We start from the raw sequence: 19,698 nt of genomic DNA, 5'->3' as shown, positions 1-19,698 counted from the left end.
GCAGGCAGAAATTCTAACTGCACATTCCTCAAATTAACATCCACGGGATGTGCAGGACAACGGTCGATGAAAAGAAGGATCTTCCTATTTTGCGCACCCATGTTTGAATACAGAGCAATTAACTGCTGTTGGAAAAGATCTGAGGTCATACAAGCTTTATGGTTGGCATCATAGGCAGTAGGTAATGTTCGCACATTCTTGAAGCAACGAGGCTTTTTAGGTTTTCCTATCGCATACGGTTGGAGTTTTTCAGATCCATCAGCATTGGCTCCCAACATCACTGTGAGCCTCATCTTGCTGTGTTTTCCACCATGGCATTTATTTCCTTTTAATTCCAAAGTCTTGCAGGACAACACACTGAAAAAACAGTCCAATTTCATCTAGGTTAAAAATGTTCCTGGGTTCGTAATCCTTGGTTAGCTCCTCCAATCTTCTATCGATCCATCCTTCCACAGTTTCATCAGTAACTGCATTAGATTCCCCAGAAACAGTTTTATAGGTTAGGTTATACCTTTTCCTAAATCGGGGTCAATCCAGCCATTGAACGCGCTGAAATTTTCAATGTCAAGAATGTTTGCCACTTTAAATGCCTTTTCCCTTAAGAGCAAACGATCAATTGGAATGCCTGCAGCTCTTGAAGTTTCAAACCAACTTTTTACAATTTTTTCCATTTTCTTGTATTTGCAGTATGATGCATACTTTCTTTTCTTGGAGTTTGGTCCACATTCTGAAGCACTTGATGTAATGCTTCCTCTGTTTTTCACAGTTGTAATCAGCGTGGATACAGGAAGCTGCAATTTGCGTGCTAATGAAACACGTGTTCCACGGTAGGAATCAACCTCTTCTAATATTTGAACTTTCTCATCCGTAGTTAAAGTTTTCTTTCCTAACCATGAAATAACGAACTCGGGCAAGACAAACACTGAATCACTTGATAACGTCTCCTTCTTGTGGCTTATACTGTACTTGGCAATAAAGCAAACAGCTGATTTCTTCTTCTTTACGGTTTTGTTGTGCTCTGCATTTTGCCATTACTCAGATACTGTATATGCGGTATTATAGGACATGTTTTTGATTTCTGTTGGGTGTTTGTTTACTTGCATTCAAAAGTCATAGAATTATGGTGGAAAGTTTGTGTGTATGTGAGATTTTTTATTCAACTCGTTGTCGAATTTGAAAATAAGGTTTAGGACATTGTGGAAAACACCTGATATCAGAGAATGCGGAAGTTCAATACTGAGATTTCTAAGAGTTATTACAGACCAGTTGTGATTTGGTCGTTATGCCATGGTTACTCAAAAGCGTTTTAGGTTAGTTACGACACCATTTTACCTCGAATTTTTTCCTCTCAAACGGCCTGTCGTGGCATAAATGGCGGGAAGCATAAAATGTCATAAACGTAAATTTGAGTATTTTGATACATTGTGAGCATATAAAATCTCAGGGGACCAACTAAAAGTGTTCTAAAAGATGGGAAAACGTAAAAGCTGGGAATGTGAATGCGGGGTAATACTGTATATGGTATGTTACTTTGAGTCATTTAGAATTCTAAATTAATTTTAATTGCTTATTGGCTAATTTTAATATATACTGTAGACCATTGTTAAACATTATATAATAAAGGTTTTGTTTTCACTTTACTTATCCTATGATACCTTATTGATATGTGCAATTTATCTTTTATTGATCAAATTAGTGAGGAACCTAAGTGCAGTCATGTCATTTCGAAGGGATAGTTATAAAAATATGTGTATGGGAGCAGCTCTCGGGTACAGGAATGGTGATTAATAAACTTAATGTTGCTTGCCTTTGATGCTTTCACCGCTATCCTTTCTTAATGTTGCTTGTTTTCTTATACAAGTACTGGAGAAGATGGACTTTCAAGAGAAAGCCACAGACTTTCCTGAAAGGGGAAAAGAAATCACATTGAAATTTAATTGTAATTACTTACAGTAAAACCTTGTTAATTCAAAGTTGTTGGGATGCAAAAATCGGACTTCGAATTACATGATTTTGAATTAACCGTCAACTCGTAATTCAGAAATGCCAATCCTTGCCGCGTCCAACAATATTCCAAGACCTGTTACTGCATGCAATCAACTTTGATTCACTGTTTAAACTTTTCAAATGCCATGGAAAAAAGCTATTTCCATAATGTATCCAACAAGGTGTATTTACATTATCCAAATAATGCACTTGGATAACTCGCTGACAAACATAACATCACGCAACGAAAAGGAAAAAAAAGAAAATATGATTCAAAGACGAGGATAAATCTACGCTGGCTCCCCTGTGTAAGTTCTTTATTCATTGAATTAATGTACCCGATGCCCTTACAACATCGTGGCTTATCGAACTTTCCTATGATGAGGAAAGAAAGTCTCTCGCTTCCGTCTACATCATAATTCAGAAATGCCAACCCTTGCTGCATCACAACGTATTCTAAGGCCCATTAATGCATGCAATCACCTGCATTCACAGTTTAAGCCTTTCAAATGCCATGGAAAAAATTATTTCTGAAATGTATCCAACAAGGTGCATTTATATTATTCAAATAATGCACTTGGATAAATCACTGGCAAACATAACCTCATGTAACGAAAGAAAAAAAACCCACACATTCAAAGAAGAGGACAAATTATGCTAACTCCCCTGTGCAAATGCTTTATTTGTTGGATTACTGTACTGTTTGCGTTTTTTAGATGCCTTGTACTTGCATGGAAAGTATTAGAAGCCTGTAAAACATCATGGCTTATCGAACTTTCCTATGATGAGGGGAGAAAGTCTGTCGCTTCCATGTGCATTGCAACACTGTACAATGGACCCCCACCCTTGTACGATTTCCCAGCTGGCTCTTCTCTCCTTTAAAACCAAAAGTTTGTTTTGTCTCCGCATTAAAAAAAAACAATGCAGTTTCATCGGCATCGACAGTATTGTTTGGTGCGTACGAATTGCTGATATGAGCTACGCTTTTTCGCCAACTGTTGGCATCACCAGTATTCACAGATTTTGCTTCTCCACATACTACTTGCTACGTGATCTCGTGGCATTCCTTAAAATGCTGAATACAGAAGAATTATGATTTAACTCAAATTTAGCAAATATGAAGCACAGTGCAGAGACACCGAAGTGAATGAATGAGAAAAGCTACACCTGTACATTCCAGAAGATGAGTTCTATCATGACGTGGATACATTTTGAATTTAAATTACTCTGTAAAATTCTATTTAATTTTTAAATTGTAAAGGCAGTTTTGAATTAAAAGTCTGAATTTCAGTAATGAGGCAGACATTGTTCTTCGAATTAAGAATTATCCCCATTTCAAATTAAACAATTTAAATAACGTGCAAAACTGTACTTCATATTTCCAGGAACTAGAGCTTCTTCGAATTAGGTGCGATTTTGAATCAACTGATTTCGAATTATCAAGGTTCTTCTGTATATTGTATTTGCTTTAAAAAGTTGTATGAAAATGTTACTGTAGTTACGTCCTTGTTCCTGAACTATAGGCAATGGCTGAGTGGCCTAGTAAGTGATCCTGAGAGTCGGGATACCTGTTGCTATGGAATGGGAGTGGACGTCTCGGACATATTCTGAGTCATGGCCCTCCTTGTGCTCGGGCAGCTAGGACTGTACAATCCACCGACGGTCCCTAACCCGTTAGAGGAGAGATCCTCACTGGGACTATGTGTAAGTGAGAGTAACATCCTGCTTCACAGAATTTTCAGAGCACACAGAACGTTTTAAGCAAGCCTCGGACCTATGGGAATAACAGAGTCCCATTTGAGTTAATGGGGCTTTCGAAGAAAGAAAGTAGAACTGGCTGAGTCAGGAAAGATGATGTGTCTGGATGTGTTAGGAGTTAGTGCTATTCAAGTAAGGGGAGATGAGGAAGTGATAAGGAGATTATAAAATGTACTTCACGGGTGTTAAAAGAGAAGGGGCCGGGCTGAATGGCTCAGACGGTTAAGGCGCTGGCCTTCTAACCCCAACTTGGCAGGTTCGATCCTGGTTCAGTCCGGTGGTATTTGAAGGTGCTCAAATACGACAGCCCTGTGTCGGTAGATTTACTGGCACGTAAAAGAACTCCTGCGGGACCAAATTCCGGCACCTCGGCGTCTCCGAAGACCTCAAAAAGTAGTTAGTGGGACGTAAAACAAATAACATTATTATTATTAAAAGATAAGGGTGGAGCGTGGGGTAGGACTGTTCATCAGAAATACTATTACACATTTCTGTTAGGCACGTAAATGAGTGAATGATGTGGGTAGATTTGGCAGTTAGAGGAATTAGAATGAGAATTGTCTCGGTGTATTCACTATGTGAGGGTACAGATGAGGATGAAGTTGACAAGTGTTATGAAGCATTGAGAGTAATATTTTAGTCAAGATCAACAGCAAGAATAGGATAGTCCTAATGGGTGATTTTGCTGAGAGGGTTGGAAATAAAACTGAAGGATATGAAAGGGTAAATGGTAAATGTGAAAAGTGAAATCTGTCTGCAGACGAATAAGGGTAGAAAATCCCCAGGACGAGAAAATTACACGAAAGTACATGGATATGATTAGTGAAAAGTTCCAAACAGTGGACAGTAAGCAGGTTCGGGATATAGAAGCTAATAGGAATGGGAAGGGGTTTGCTGGACTTCTGTGCTAGTATGGGATTAGCAGTTGCAAATACTGTACATTCTTCAAGCATAAGGCTATTCACTGCTACAGATGGGAGGGTAGGAGCACCTGATCCATATTAACTGACTTTGAATTCAGGTTATCTGTTAGGAATGTGTGGGTTTCTCGGGGATATTTCGATGATATGGACCACACTCTAATCGGTAGGCCTGGGATAGAGAAAGTGAAATCTGTCTGCAGACGAATAAGAATAGAAAATCTCCAGGACGAGGAAATTACACAAAAGTACATGGATATGTTTAGTGAAAATTTCCAAACAGTGGACAGTGAGCAGGTTCGGGATATAGAAATAGAATGGGTGGTGTACACAGATCATAACGGTAGCATTGCTGTGTACATAAATGCTTTTCTTGAAGTCCATTGTCTTGACATATTTTACGTACGGCTTCGCACACGTTATCCGCACACGTTTAACACTAAAAATACACAAAGAATATACATAAATTGTACACATTTACAATCTTGGCACTCGCGCACAATTCCCTTAACAGTTTAATAGCTACTGCATCTCTGCAAGCTTCACGATTTCCTGACACGTGGCACTACAAAGCATCCCGCGACTTCACACAGTTATTACTGCTCAAGAAACAGGTTTATATACACGTGATACATGATGTCTCACAATTTTAGCAATTTATAATCCAAACTCCCTGACGATAATAAATCCCGTGGATTCAGTTATGCGTTAGCAAGTTAGTGTTGTATTAGGTTGAGAAATGCTCATATCCATGTTCTGCAACTGCGACCATACATGCACATCCGAACCGTTCTGAATCAAATAGCAGAGCGAGTGTCTCAATGACTGCGTGGCGTCCTCCTTATGCTTGCCTCGTGGCATAGCATTTGGGAAATCCCCTGATCAGTTGCACAACATCCTGCCTTTAATAGCTACATTTTTACATCACAATAATTTACCAGGATATTCCATCTCAATTTTTCCAACTATATAGAAGTCTAAATCGTCTTTTACAATATCTCCTTGTGAATTTATACTAGTATCGTAGCGCTTTCATGTTGGTGTCCATACTTCTGTCTTGCTCAGCTTCTTGTGCGCTATACTGTGATTTGCTGTTCAGAAGTCCTGCCAACTTAATTTTTTGGTAGCTCTGTCGCACACTTCTCTCTCTAGAGTGGAAGACTCCATTGCTTCTCTCTTGTGCAATATCCAATGACCCTGACACGTGTACTATCGGACTAATAACTTGAGCAAGCGGGATTACAACATATATCTGTCTACTCACGTAACTCTACTTCATATTCTATTAACTTTATACCTTTATAAATATTATATGCCAATGATATGAACCATTTGGTTTCAGTACATGGATACGATTAGTGAAAAGTTCCAAACAGTGGACGGTAAGCAGGTTCAGGATATAGAAATAGAATGGGTGGCATACACAGATGCTGTAATAGAAACGGCAAGGGAATGCCTAGGAACAACTGTATGTAAAGATGGGAAAAAAACATCTTGGTGGTGTGATGAAGTAAGAGCAGCTTATAAACTTATAAGAAAGGCATATCCGAAATGGCTCCAATCACGGACTGAGGTGGTGGTGGTGGTGATTATTGTTTTAAGAGGAAGTACAACTAGGCAACCATCCTCTCACGGACTAATGCGAGCAAAGACTTCTATGTAGATGAAAGTAAGGGAATGAAAGGAATAGTTATTGAATCCAAGAAGCAGTCATGGGAAGATTTTGGTGATAACCTGGAAAGGCTATGTCAAGCAACAGGAAAACTTATTTTGGATTATAGTAAAGAATCTTAGAAAAGGAGGGAAAAAGAAAATGAATGGTGTTTTGGGTAAATCAGGTGAATTCATAATAGATCCCAGGAAATCACTGGACAGGTAGAAGTAATATTTTGAGAATCTTCTCAAAAGAAAATCTTCCTAGTGATGTTGCGAACAACAGAGCTCATGGGGAGGAGGACATTGACGTTGGTGAAATGACACTTGAGGAAGTGGAAAGGATGGTAAATAAATTTCATTGTCATAAAGCAGCAGGAATGGATGAATTAGACCTGAAATGGTGAAATATAGTGGGAAGGCAGGGATGAAATGGCTTTCATAGAGTAATAAGATTGGCATGGAGTGTTAGTAATGTACCTTCTGATAGGACAAAAGCAGTACTTGTACCTATCTATAAACAAGGGAACAGGAAGGATTGCAACATCTATCGAGGTATCTCATTGATCAGTATACCAGGCAAGGTGTTCACTGGGACTTTGGAAGATAGGGTGCAATCAGTGATTGAGAGGAAGTTGGATGAAAACCATTGTTTCATGCCACAGAGGAGCTGTCAGGATCAGATTTTCAGTATGCACCAGCTAACTGAAAAATTCTACGAGAGCAATAGACAGTTATGTTTATTATTGCATGAAATTCATATTATACAGGTTGTCCCCAAAAAACACAGACAGGGCTTAGTATGTTGTGCAGGATGGCGGACTGATCATTTTTCAAGAAGGGAGTTCCTGTCTGGAAATGCACCGTTTGGACGCTGGAGAGCTTCGAAGTCTGAGAACGGTTGTGACAATTGGTTCCAATTTGGTGTCTTAATACGCAAAGTATGTACCCATTTAGCCATCTGTGGACTGTGAATGGACGACCTCAGCCTAATAACATTCCTGCGCTTGCGCTACATTCCTCCACACAGTCCTTGATGCACATCCTACTGCATTACTGTAGTCTGCCAGTGCAGTAACGTTAACAGCAGTGCAACATGTACCGGTATACAGCTGCGGAAATGACCGACATGGTGCTTGCATACGGCAAAGTGGATTGCTATGGTAGAGCTTCTGCAAGATTGTATGCGGAACATTTTCCAAACATACCCCACATCATTCCATGGTCGCGGCAATCGAGAAACGACTAAGAGAAGCTGGACAATTCCACGTAGGTACTTTCTGCCTGAGGTGTGTCCATTGTACAGTAAAGTAGTAGCACTTAGTACGTATTCACAAGTTACAAGCACAATCCCCTTTCTACTGTTTGTCCTCGTTTAGGTGCCAAAACATGATGCGGGTTGTCCACACTCGGCTCGAACACTACAGTTGAGGAGGATGTCTGACAGTGTTTGAAGAGCACTTGGCCATTGGCACGGGCGCTGCACACAGGTAAAAGTACCGTGTTGCATGTTGTCCATGAACAGAAGCTCCGTCCATACCATCTGCAGAAAGTCCAGGCATTACAGGAGGAGGACTACCCATGATGAGTACAGTTTGCGTTGTTTGCAGCAAGGCACGACTAGCACCTGTGAGGAAAGTAATAATTCCCAGATTAGAATTGCTTGCTGCTGTAACAAGTACACACCTCCTCTACTACTTCTCTACAGAGACCGATCTCAGCACAAACAAGGCCACGCTATGGAGCGACAGTAAAAAAACACTTGGTTGGATTGCAGTGACCCAAATGGATGAAACCCTTTGTTGCTAACAGGGTTAATGAAATCTTAAGCTACACAGCCCATAGTCAATGGCGACATTGCCCCAGTGACACTAATCCGGCAGACTACCTCTCGCGGGAACTCTCAACAAATGATTTACGCTCAAATGATACTTGGTGGCATAGTCCTTCTTGGCTTGTTGAACACACATAATGGCCTTGGAAAACCCGTCAGATGGAACATCCCTACCAGATGTGAAGAAACCAACTAAGAAAATTCTACTTATCACTTCTCTGAATCACTGCTAGACACATCACAATTCAGTTCATACCGGAAACTGATATATGTTACTTGTTGGGTTCTATGTTTTATCAGAGTAATGGAGGAAGGAGTATGATACCCCAAGTATCTCACAGAAATAGAAATAAATAATGCTCAACTTGACTGGATACGTCAGATTCGAGAAGAATATTTCGGTATAGAAATCAGAGCCTTGAAGGGAAACATTCCAATGAATATTGAATTTTCATGGCCACATTGTAATCGAAACAGACTTTCAACGTATTAGGTCCAAGATTGCAAGATTCAATTCATACATCCAAGACGACATCATTCGACTTGGTGGTAGACTTTAATATGCAGACCTGACGCATACAGAAAGGCATCCAATACTTTTCGATGAATCCCACACTTTCACCAGACTTCCGATAAGGCAGACACACATCATCAGGCTTCTCCGTTTAGATGTCCGGATAATGCTGACGGAGCTACGATCAGAATATTCAATTCTTCAAGCCAGGCAAGCCATAAAGAAAGTTCTGCACACTTGTCTGCCTTGTAAAATGGTGCACAACAAATTTGGCAAAGCTACTGGAGCACCCTTGCCACCTGACCGTGTAATGCCCTTACTACCATTCAAAGTGACTGGCATTGACTTTGCAGGCCCTTTATATATCAAGGTGGAGAATGAGTCAAAGAAATGCTATATTGCTCTATTCACATGTGCAGCACAACAAGGGCCAAGGGCCATACACCTGGAATTAAGCTCTGATATGACCACTGAAACATTTATCCTCGCATTACAAAAGTTTGCAGGAAGACAAGGGTTGCCGCATATAATCTACACTGACATTGCTAAGACTTTCCACGCTATAAACACAGAATTGTCTTCACTCTGGCAATACCTCAACGCAACTTCCGTCCACTATTACCTAGCACATCATTCTATCAAAATGGCTGTCCATTCCTCCTCAGGCGGTTTGGTGGGGAGAATGATGGGAGAGGATGGTTGGCACTACAAAACTATGCCAGAGGAAGGTGTTGACAACTGAGGATAGGTTTAATGCCATCCTAATAAATATTGAGGCCGCCATCAACGCATGACCCATCTCTCAGAATGAAGATGAAGCAGCAGCTCTGACTCCCGCTCACTTCTTGACCAGACAAAGATCAACCGCCATACCAACTGGACCAGAACCAGCATTTAGGACGAACCTGACAAAGGAATGAGCAGTACGACAAACGATCTCCTACAACTTCTGGAAGCGCTGGACTAAGGAATACCTCATGGAGCTGAGGAGCTTTCACGATGTCCGACGTTCTCGAGGTAACGGACCACAGCTGAGAGATGGAGACATAGCACCCCTTCAAGAAGACAGCCAACTCCGACACATGTGGAAGAAGGCCTGTATAGCAGAGATCCGAGCTGGGAGAGGCGCAGCGATCAAAACCGTAATTCTTAAGGACTCAGGGGGGACTGTGATAACTTGTCCAGTGCAGCTGGTCATCCCCCTGAAGATAGACCAGGGTGGGGAGGATGTTAGGGATTGAGTGCCCTCTATGACCTCTATCGGTTTATGATTCAGTGACTGAGACTAGCATAGATTTGCCTATCTGTAAAAAAAAAAAAGGATTTGTTCATAGCTAGTTGTAAACGGTCGTTACTCGTGTGGAACAAAATATAATACTCCCCAAATCAATTACAACTGGCAATAGGCAAGCTTTTATAATTAAAACTCCCCAACTTAATTGTGACTTCAACAGTAACCTTAAGCAACATAATTAGAATGGTGGTAGGCAAGGGGTTCTGCCTTTATAATGACAACTATGCAATTCAGTTGTGACTGGCTGCAGGCAAGGGACCCTGCCATTATAATGAAAACACCCACTCAATTTTGACAGTAAGAAGTGCTTATGTCTTAAGAATTTATTATTGTTCTTATACAAAACTCTGCATAGATGAGATTAAGTTGAATATTTGTATATTTGACTCTTCCAAGTCAAGACTTTTTTTTTTTCCTCCCCTCTCTGAAACAATATACCATTAGCTGCTGAGAATTTGCATACAACTTAGTAATTTAATGTACTTCTTGTCCACCAACTCTCATTTTGATGTCTTGGGAGTCAATTGGAAAGGGTCTTTTGATAGTAGAGAAAGAGGTGGTATGCAGGGAGAGTATTTTATGCAAGTATAGCCTGTAATATTATTCACAAAAATCGAGCATGTCATCTTGGATGGTGGATTTTTTTTTTTTTTAAACAGTAAACAGTCACTTCACTCAGAGTAAATATAATACATACAAATATACATATATCATTATATACCATTATGCCTTTCAGCATTCAGTCTGCAAGCCTGTGTGAATTTACTAAACGTCGCCACAATCCTCTATTTGCAACTAGTGCTGTGGCCTGATTTAGTTCTATACCTCTTATATTTAAATTGTAAGAAACTGAGTCTAACCATTGTAGTCTTGGTCTCCCTCTACTTCTCTTACCCTCCATAACAGAGTCCATTATTCTCCTAGGTAACCTATTCGCCTCACATAACCCCACCACCAAAGCTGGTTTATGTGTCATCCATAGAGTTCATTCCTAACTTAGCCTTTATCTCCTCATTCCGAGTATCCTCCTGCCAATGCTCCCACTTGTTTGTACCAGCAATCATACTTGCTACTTTCATGTCTGTTACTTTTAATTTATGAATAAGATATCCTGCGTCCACTCAGCTTTCACTCCCGTAAAGCAAAGTTGGTCTGAAAACAGACCACTGTAAAGATAGTTTCGTCCAGGAACTGACTTCTTTCTTAAAGAATACTGTTGATTGCAACTGCGAGCTCACTGCATTAGCTTTACTGCCCCTTGATTCAATCTCACTTACTATATTACCATCCTGTGAGAACACACATCCTAAATACTTGAAATTATCTACCTCTTCCAGCTTTGTATCACCAATCTGACATTCATTTCTCTTGGCTTTCTTACCTACTGACATCAATTTAGTCTTGGAAAGGCTGATTTTCATACCATGCGCATTGCACCTATTTTCAAGTTCCAAGATATTCGACTGCAGGTTTTCGGCACAATCTGCAATTAAGACCAAGTCGTCAGTATAGGCCAACCTGCTTACTACATTTCCACCAAACTGAATCCCTCGCTGTCACTTTATACCCTTCAGCAGATGATCCATGTAAACTACAAACAACAAAGGTGAAAGATTACAGCCCTTTCTAACCCCTGTAAGTACCGTAAACCAAGAACTCATTCTACCATCAATTCTCACTGCAGCCCAATTGTCAAGATAAATGCCTTTGATTGATTTTAATAATCCACCCTTAATCCCAGTCCCCCAGTATGGAGAACATCTTTTCCCTCGGCACCCTGTCATATGCTTTCTCTAGATCTACGAAACACAAACATTATTGTCTATTCCACTCATAGCATTTTTCAGTGACCTGGTGCATACTGAAAATCTGATCCTGACAGCCCCTCTGTGGTCTGAAACCACACTGGTTCATCCAACTTTCTCTCTACCACTGATCGCATCCTCCTTTCAGGATGCCCGTGAATACTTTGCCTGGTATACTAATCCATAAGATACTTCGATAGTTGTTGCATTCCTTCCTGTTCCCTTGCTTATAGATAGGTGCAATTACTGCTTTTGTCCAATCTGAAAGTACCATACCAACACTCCATGCTAATGTTATTACTCTATGAAGCCATTTCATCTCTGCCTTCCCACTATACTTCACCATTTCAGGTCTAATTTCATCTATTCCTGCTGCTGTATGACAATGGAGTTTATTTACCATCTTTCCCACTTCCTTAAGCGTAATTTCACCAACATAATTTTCTTCCTCCCCATGAGCTCGGTTGTTCGCGACACCACCAGGAAGATCTTTTTTGTTGAGAAGATTTTCAAAATGAACTGGAGTAGATGTGATTGCACCAGATATCTTGCGCATTGTGGTATTAAGCTGGGAGTCATCAAGCCTTATATGATGACTGTTCAACCAAACAGGTGCACAGTACTCAGCACGTGAATACACTAAACCCAAGGCTGAATATCCCCAGGTAGTTCCACACAGTTTATGGAGGATGTTGTTTCGAGACTTCAACTTTTGTGCTAAGTTCAGGAAGTGTTGTTTGAAGGATAGTGTATGGTCCAAGATGACACCAAGGTATTTTGGATTCCAGTTATGATAAAGAATTCTCCCTCTGAAACCAACATTCAGTTTCACGCTCGCCAAACGATTATTTAAATGGTAGCAAGACACTTCTGTTTTACTCACACTGGGTTGAGGTGGAGTTGCTCACGTCCGTAGGTTTAACCTCTAATTGCCTTACACGTGCCTTCTGGGTGGTGCTAACTGAGCAACAGCGAAAACAGGTAGCCAGACTATCCACAGGATCTCCTGGCAATGACATATGGACGAAATAATAGAAACTGTTCTTCTTGAAACTCATTGGTCCATCTGTCAGACTCGTACAACTGAATGTCAAAAGCATTAGCAAGGCAAAGTGCGACTATCTGTTGAAATTCCTGCTGGACAATAACATCAACATCGTTGCCATTCAGGAAGCTCATGTTTCCAGCGAAGAAGCATTCCGAAGCAGAGGTCGAATTCCTGGATATACTGCTCTTGGTACAACTTATCATGAGGTATATGGTATTGTTATGTACGTTTGGAGCAACTTAAACGAGGCTTGACTAATTTCTGTTAATGTGAAGGAAGATATACATACGGTTGTCATACAAGTGCATGATATCACTATCACAAATGTTTATAAGACACCCTGGCCCGATTTTATCTTACAAACTGCAGAATATCCTGCAATTTATATAGGGGATCTCAATAGTCGCCATGAATTTTGGAAATACTCTGACAATGTTGAAAATGGAAGTATGCTTGCAGAATGGGCTGAAGTGAACAATCTTCATCTAGTGTTCGATGCCAAAGATCAAGGTACTTTCAGGTCAACTGCATGGGGCAAGGATTCGAATCCTGGCTTATGTTTTGTTACCTGCAATGAAATGCCACAAGAAAAATGATAAATGCCTTCCCCCACAGCCAGCACAGGCCTGTAATAATGGTGAAGCAAGACAGTATCACAGACAAAATGTATCCTTTAATGCATATTCAACACTTATCAGAAGATATAAACATACATTCATGTCAGTTCAACAATAATAAAGGTGTTTTAATTTGTTCCACCTATTCAATACTTATATTTTCACTTATAGTGGTTACATAAACAGATTCTTAGTTACATGGGACATGTTTCGCCCTCAGTTAAGGGCATCTTCAGCCTAAACACAATCATCAACAGTACAACTAAATTAAAAGTGGAAGTTAAAAGTTTAGTCAGTTATTAAAATTCGGAACATAAAAATGTGAAAAGTGATACAATATATAAAGATGTTAATGGAAAACTGTCTTATGATTAAACTATAATCTTGTCGGAGACTAAAACTTCTTCTTTTCAGATTGAGAAACTTATTTAATCTACATTTTGCCTGGTTGGCTGTCACATTACATGTTATAAACCTCATGTAACTAAGAATCTGTTTATGTAACCACTATAAGTGAAAATATAAGTATTGAATAGGTGGAACAAATTAAAACACCTTTATTATTGTTGAACTGTAAAATTTTCAATATGGACCTAAAATGAGATTTATAACATGTAATGTGACAGCCAACCAGGCAAAATGTAGATTAAATAAGTTTCTCAATCTGAAAAGAAGAAGGTTTAGTCTCCGACAAGATTATAGTTTAATCATAAGACAGTTTTCCATTAACATCTTTATATATTGTATCACTTTTCACATTTTTATGTTCCGAATTTTAATAACTGACTAAACTTTTAACTTCCACTTTTAATTTAGTTGTATTGTTGATGATTGTGTTTAGGCTGAAGATGCCCTTAATTGAGGGCAAAACATGTCCCATGTAACTAAGAATCTGTTTATGTAACCACTATAAGTGAAAATATAAGTATTGAATAGGTGGAACAAATTAAAACACCTTTATTATTGTTGAACTGTAAAATTTTCAATACGGACCAAAAATGAGGTTTATAACATGTAATTATAACATGTAACATACATTCATGTACCTAGTACAAAAAACTCACAAGTTGCAGGTCCAAATCAAAACAGTTAAATTAGAAATTCTTGCTATAAATCTTTATGTGGACAGTGATATGGGACCTTCTGGTTCTCTTAAATCTACTTATTTCACAAGAGGTATTTTTCATTCCTTCCCGTTAGCATATATAAAAAATAAAAAATCCTATGTCATATCAGATAAAAATTTCAGAGTAATTATTGTCCTGATATTTCTTCACTCTTCCTATCCTAAGACCCCTTAATGTCACATATCTGATAGTACAGAGCATTAATTTTATGTTATTTAACTTTTAATGTTCTCTATTCTTTATATCCAATTTTGCAACCCTTATTATGCAAAGTTTCCAAGCTAGTGTAGAATATGCATTAAAGGATACTTTTTGTCTGTGATACTGTCTTGCTTCACCTATTAGCATAGCTCAGCTGGTGTGATGTGCCCTTGACTAGTAAAGGGGAAATTAAATGTGTGCTTCAAACCTTTGTTTCAACAGTTGGTGGTAGCAGTTGTATACAAGAGCTATTGCCCCAAATTTCTTCTCACTCATTCCACACAGATATGGTTGCTTTACTTTATTCATACCCCAGATTAATCTTGTTCTGTCTTTCCTCACTAATTTGAATTAATCACAGAGAATAAATACTGTTCTCTGTTCTTTGCAGGTGTGGCATACTCTCCTGTGTGAGACCAGAGTTTCCTCCATGTGTCAGTCTGATACATAATTACAGTATTTGTATCATTCTCTGTGTAATAATAATCTTTCCCTATTTACAGAAAGCAAGGTTTGAAGAGAGATTTCCTGCAGATTTTATTGGCCCAAAACAGCAGTCTAAATGGAACAAGAAATATCTTACTGTTGCTGTGATATCAATGATAATTGTCACTTGCATTGTACGGAGCAAAGTTAAAGACTTTCCTACATTTCACTTCCCAGAAAAAGACATCCTGTGATTTATCATTACGTATGTTTTCTGGACTTAAGACTGATGATGTGTGGCATGTTCAACTTTACTGTGGAAAGAACTGAGTTGCTGTGTCTCTTTATATTATTGTGTATTTTATTGATGTCAACTAGTGTTATGTTTGTAGAAACATCTTTAAAAAATGACTTTATTAAAAGATATGTTTATAAATTTTCAAAATAGTTTTACTTTTATTTGTGTGGATTAAGCACCAAATTTATGTGTATTGAGTATGAAAGGAGAGTTTTAAATATGTATAATGTTTATACTAGTTAAGATTGTATGCTGTGTTCTAAAGCCCAGGCAGTTTGATAAAAGTCCATTGGTCATGATGGTGGGAGGTTTGCAATTTTCATTAATTTGTGTGCTACAACTTTGTTCGTGTAGTTGGTTACTCCTTGTCTCAGGTGAAGATGAGTGTATGTATTTCTGTATCCATTGTGATGACCAACTGGTGCATATTGTGTAAGCGTGTGATGAAAACAAGGTAAGGAAAGGGTGAAACATGGTGTCGGCACATAGCTTACTCATGTCAAATAACACCAAGGGGTCTGCTCAAGGTTTAGTGCCCCTATCCAATGGAAGAATCGCCATTAATAGTGTCGTCGGCTGTCATATGGATGTTGTGGAGAGATGTGGAATTGAACCCAGACTTTTAGCGCGTGATTTGGTGCTTAGAAAGTGTATACTACCACCTCTTCTATCCTGCTAGGCAATATTTTAATAGTAAAGATTTTTTTCCCCGAACAGGCCTCGGTCTGGCTAATCACTGTGTCAGGCCATAAAGACTTGATACCTTGACGATCATGCCCATCAGGTGGACTACTGGTAAAGGTTATTCAGAATGAATATTACATTCAATCTTATTTGTTCTCGGTGAAACTTTTAGTGAGGAGTTACTGGGCATAATGACAAATTTTTTGGTTGCATGAATTATGGTTTTATGTTTCTGTGAATTTAGCCCACCTATATTCAGTAGAACTTGTCTCATGGGGTAACAGAAGGGATTCCACAATTATATTTTTTTTAAAGTGTAATGTGCATGTTACACATAGTTTTAGATTTTCTTAAGATAAGTAACGAAGAGAAACAAATAACAAATCAAGTCATGCATACAAAGAAAGGAACACATAATAAGATAAACACAAGGGCTGATCTGTGTGGGAAGGAGGATAAAGAGAAAAAGAAGACAAGGACAATCTTTGTATCTTCATAGACCACCTCATCATTCCCAGTTATTGTATATGCATTTTCTTTTCAGCCTCCAACAGACTTGTTTCTGTTTCCTAGCTTCACTAGAACAGCAGACGTTAACTCATTTAGGGGTCATCTTGATAGATCTTCAGTCTCAATGAAGGAAATATAGGCTAAGAAGAAAGCTGAAAGAAGATAGGAAAAGGGGAGAGAGAATAATTATCCTATTATGTTTTCCTATCCGTAGTCTTATTTTTCTACATATGACTTGTTATTGTGTTTGTACTCTTATGTGCTCCTCTCTTTCTCTTCGACATTTATTTTCTTCTTTCCACCAACCATTATTGTATGTGTAGGAAACAGATGGAGAGCAGTGACCTACCACTTAAAAGAAAACCCATGGGACTACAGCCCTTGAAGGGCCTTGGTCTACCAAGCGACCGCTGCTCAGCCGAAGGCCTGCAGATTACGAGGTGTCGTGTGGTCAGCACGACAAATCCTCTCGGCCGTTATTCTTGGCTTTCGAGACCGGGGACCTACCACTTAAGCACATGAAAATAGAGCACACATAAAAGAAACACATGGGTCCAAACTGTTTGGCTGCAGTCTTCATCAGTGAAGGATAGAATAAGAATGGTGGTGGTCATTGTTGATTAAGATGCTGTTGTGAGTCAAAGGGGAACAGATAGACAAGGCAAGTGAATGGAAGAAAGGAGCAGTTATATAATGTTAAGATCGAGTTCTTCCGTAGAACCGAGCACTAGTTGATGTCCAGCAGAATTCCTAAGGATAAGAGGGTGGGAAGATTGGGATAATATCGTATTTAAGGACTTAAACTGTGAAACAGTCAGGAAGATCCGTGGGTTTTGCAGTTAACTGCAGTGGCCACATATTCATTTGGCTAGTGTGTTGATGGTTAAGCTAATGTAGAAACCTGGGCAGACTCTGCAATGAAGCTGGTTGATCATCCTGGATAAAGTGCAGTCATGACGACCTTATATGTGTTAAGACTTGTTAGAAATTTTGTGTGTGAAGGTGTTGCTGGATATATATATTTTGAACTATAGTATGCTCTCATGCCTGCCATGTAAAATGCTGCTGAAGACAGAACCATTATGGGAAGGGTACATTACTGCTTTTTGGGGCATGTTTTTGCCATGTTTGTTTTAGGTTTAAATCCTGATTAACAATGGTGTACACAATTGTAATTGTGATCCCCAAATTCAGAGAAATGCTAACCTGTGCAGAGACAAGGGCCTTATACTTTCAAATTATCTCTGGGGAGAGATTAATGCCTGGTAATGAATTTGCTGTTTCCTAGCTGCTGGAGTAAATCCTATTCTAGCTTTACTTTCTAGGTAAGGACACATTAGATGCCTTTTTTGAAGATGGTGAAGTCACGCCTCTCTTATTGCTTGATCACCTGGAAATAAGAGCATCTACTGAAAGGGTAGTTATATACTATTCCCAGAATGATTCCATTTTCATCACCATTTTACGTTGCAGGCAGGATAGCACTCTACAGTATACTGTATTAGCTATGAATTTATCGCATTTCTGTCCAACTCATTGGCTGAATGGTCAGTGCACTGGCCTTCGGTTGAGAGGGTCCTGGGTTTGATTCCCGGCCAGGTCAGGGATTTTAACCTTCATTGGTTAATTCTAATGGCTCAGGGGCTGGGTGTTCGTGCTGTCCCTAACATCCGTGCAACTCACTCACCACACATAACATTATCCTCCACCACAACAACACGCAGTTCCCTACACATGGCAGGTTATAAGCTATACTTTTTTTTTGTTCCGTATTGAAGTGCAATTATAAGAATAAATTGACAAGAGGGTTCACCTGGGTCAATACAATATATCAAGTAAATGATATTACATAAGTTTTGGGACTAGTTTCAGCCACTTAGTGGCCATCTTCAGCCAAATCAAAATTAAACGAATCATGTGATAACTAAAACATATGTAAACCAGACAAAGAAAATGTAGGAATAATTATAACATTAAAATATTGTGCCCTGACGGCAATCCCTGTGACCATTTTGTAAATCTTAATTCTGTATCTCAGTGTTGGGTTAGGCCGCGGCGAAGCAATGCAGTCGGAGATCCATGAAGGCTCCACTCAAGGGACGTGCAAGTCCGACGAGTTGGGTCACAGGTTAATTAAGTGGACTGTTATCATCGTGGCTTTTAACGTAGAATGTAATCATCATTTCTGCCTAAATTACGTGAATATCCCGCAATAGAGTATTAAGAGATCGAGAATATTGGCATATTCGTTAAGATACATTGACCATCATTAAATCATATCTTAAATTAAATAACTAATCTAGTGTTCCTACGCTACTTTAAATGAGAACTCCGTAAAATGTTTTATTTATGGAAGGATTCTCCGTTTAATGATTTTTAATAACTTCAGAAGTATCAATTACATTAATAGCAAATTATCGGCAACACAAACGAATATAAGAAGGAAATATTATGTTAACTTGAAAATAAACACCTAACTTCAGGCTCTTGTTACAAATAAGTTATAACATTGTAAAATCGAAAAACAAAAGAGACAAAGTGTCCCTCTGCTGAAGGCTTACAGTGAAAGATCAGTTATCAATCTCGCATTTTCAAAATAAATCACTGGGAATTAAAGAATCTTCCACTTCAGAATGCTATTTTCTACCCAAATATCTCATAATATTCCGTCATTTCTCTTTTAAAAATCACCGCATTATATGTCGGTATCTGTCTATCTAGCAACTTGAAAAATACCGTTATTCTAACTTCATAAGAATCACCATAAATGCAATAGAAATGTTTGGAAGACACAGGATCGTAACATAATATGACATCCATCAAAATCATGCATTTAAAAGACAGACTCGATCCTCCCGTACATTCATCGGTGACTGCATCTAGATAAAAGACATCAAAAGACATTGCAACGTCTACAATACCCTTGTCTAACTACGTTGATTCTGCGCCTCCGGATACCACTGCGATGTTTGACCTGGAATACTACATTAGCACTAGGCGTCAACTCAAATGATCTACAAAAT

The 19,698-nt window shown here is 39.0% G+C and overlaps 1 protein-coding gene across 4 annotated transcripts in view; it reads left to right on the top strand.

Moving 5' to 3' along the window:
- The window catches only part of LOC136874910 (uncharacterized), a 55,772-nt gene extending 40,153 nt beyond the window's left edge, over positions 1–15,619 (top strand). For all 4 annotated transcript variants that reach the window (XM_067148617.2, XM_067148614.2, XM_067148615.2 and 1 more), the window contains exon 5: positions 15,261–15,619. In XM_067148617.2, coding sequence (XP_067004718.2) covers positions 15,261–15,437 — 177 coding nt within the window. In that variant the 3' untranslated portion in view covers positions 15,438–15,619. The remainder of the gene's footprint in view (positions 1–15,260) is intronic.
- Positions 15,620–19,698: the final 4,079 nt, after the last annotated feature.

This window comes from Anabrus simplex, chromosome 5 (assembly GCF_040414725.1).
Source record: "Anabrus simplex isolate iqAnaSimp1 chromosome 5, ASM4041472v1, whole genome shotgun sequence".
In the NCBI taxonomy this organism is placed as follows: Eukaryota; Metazoa; Arthropoda; class Insecta; order Orthoptera; family Tettigoniidae; genus Anabrus; species Anabrus simplex.
Note: the sequence above shows the minus strand (reverse complement) of the source record. Positions and strands in the feature narration are given on the sequence as shown.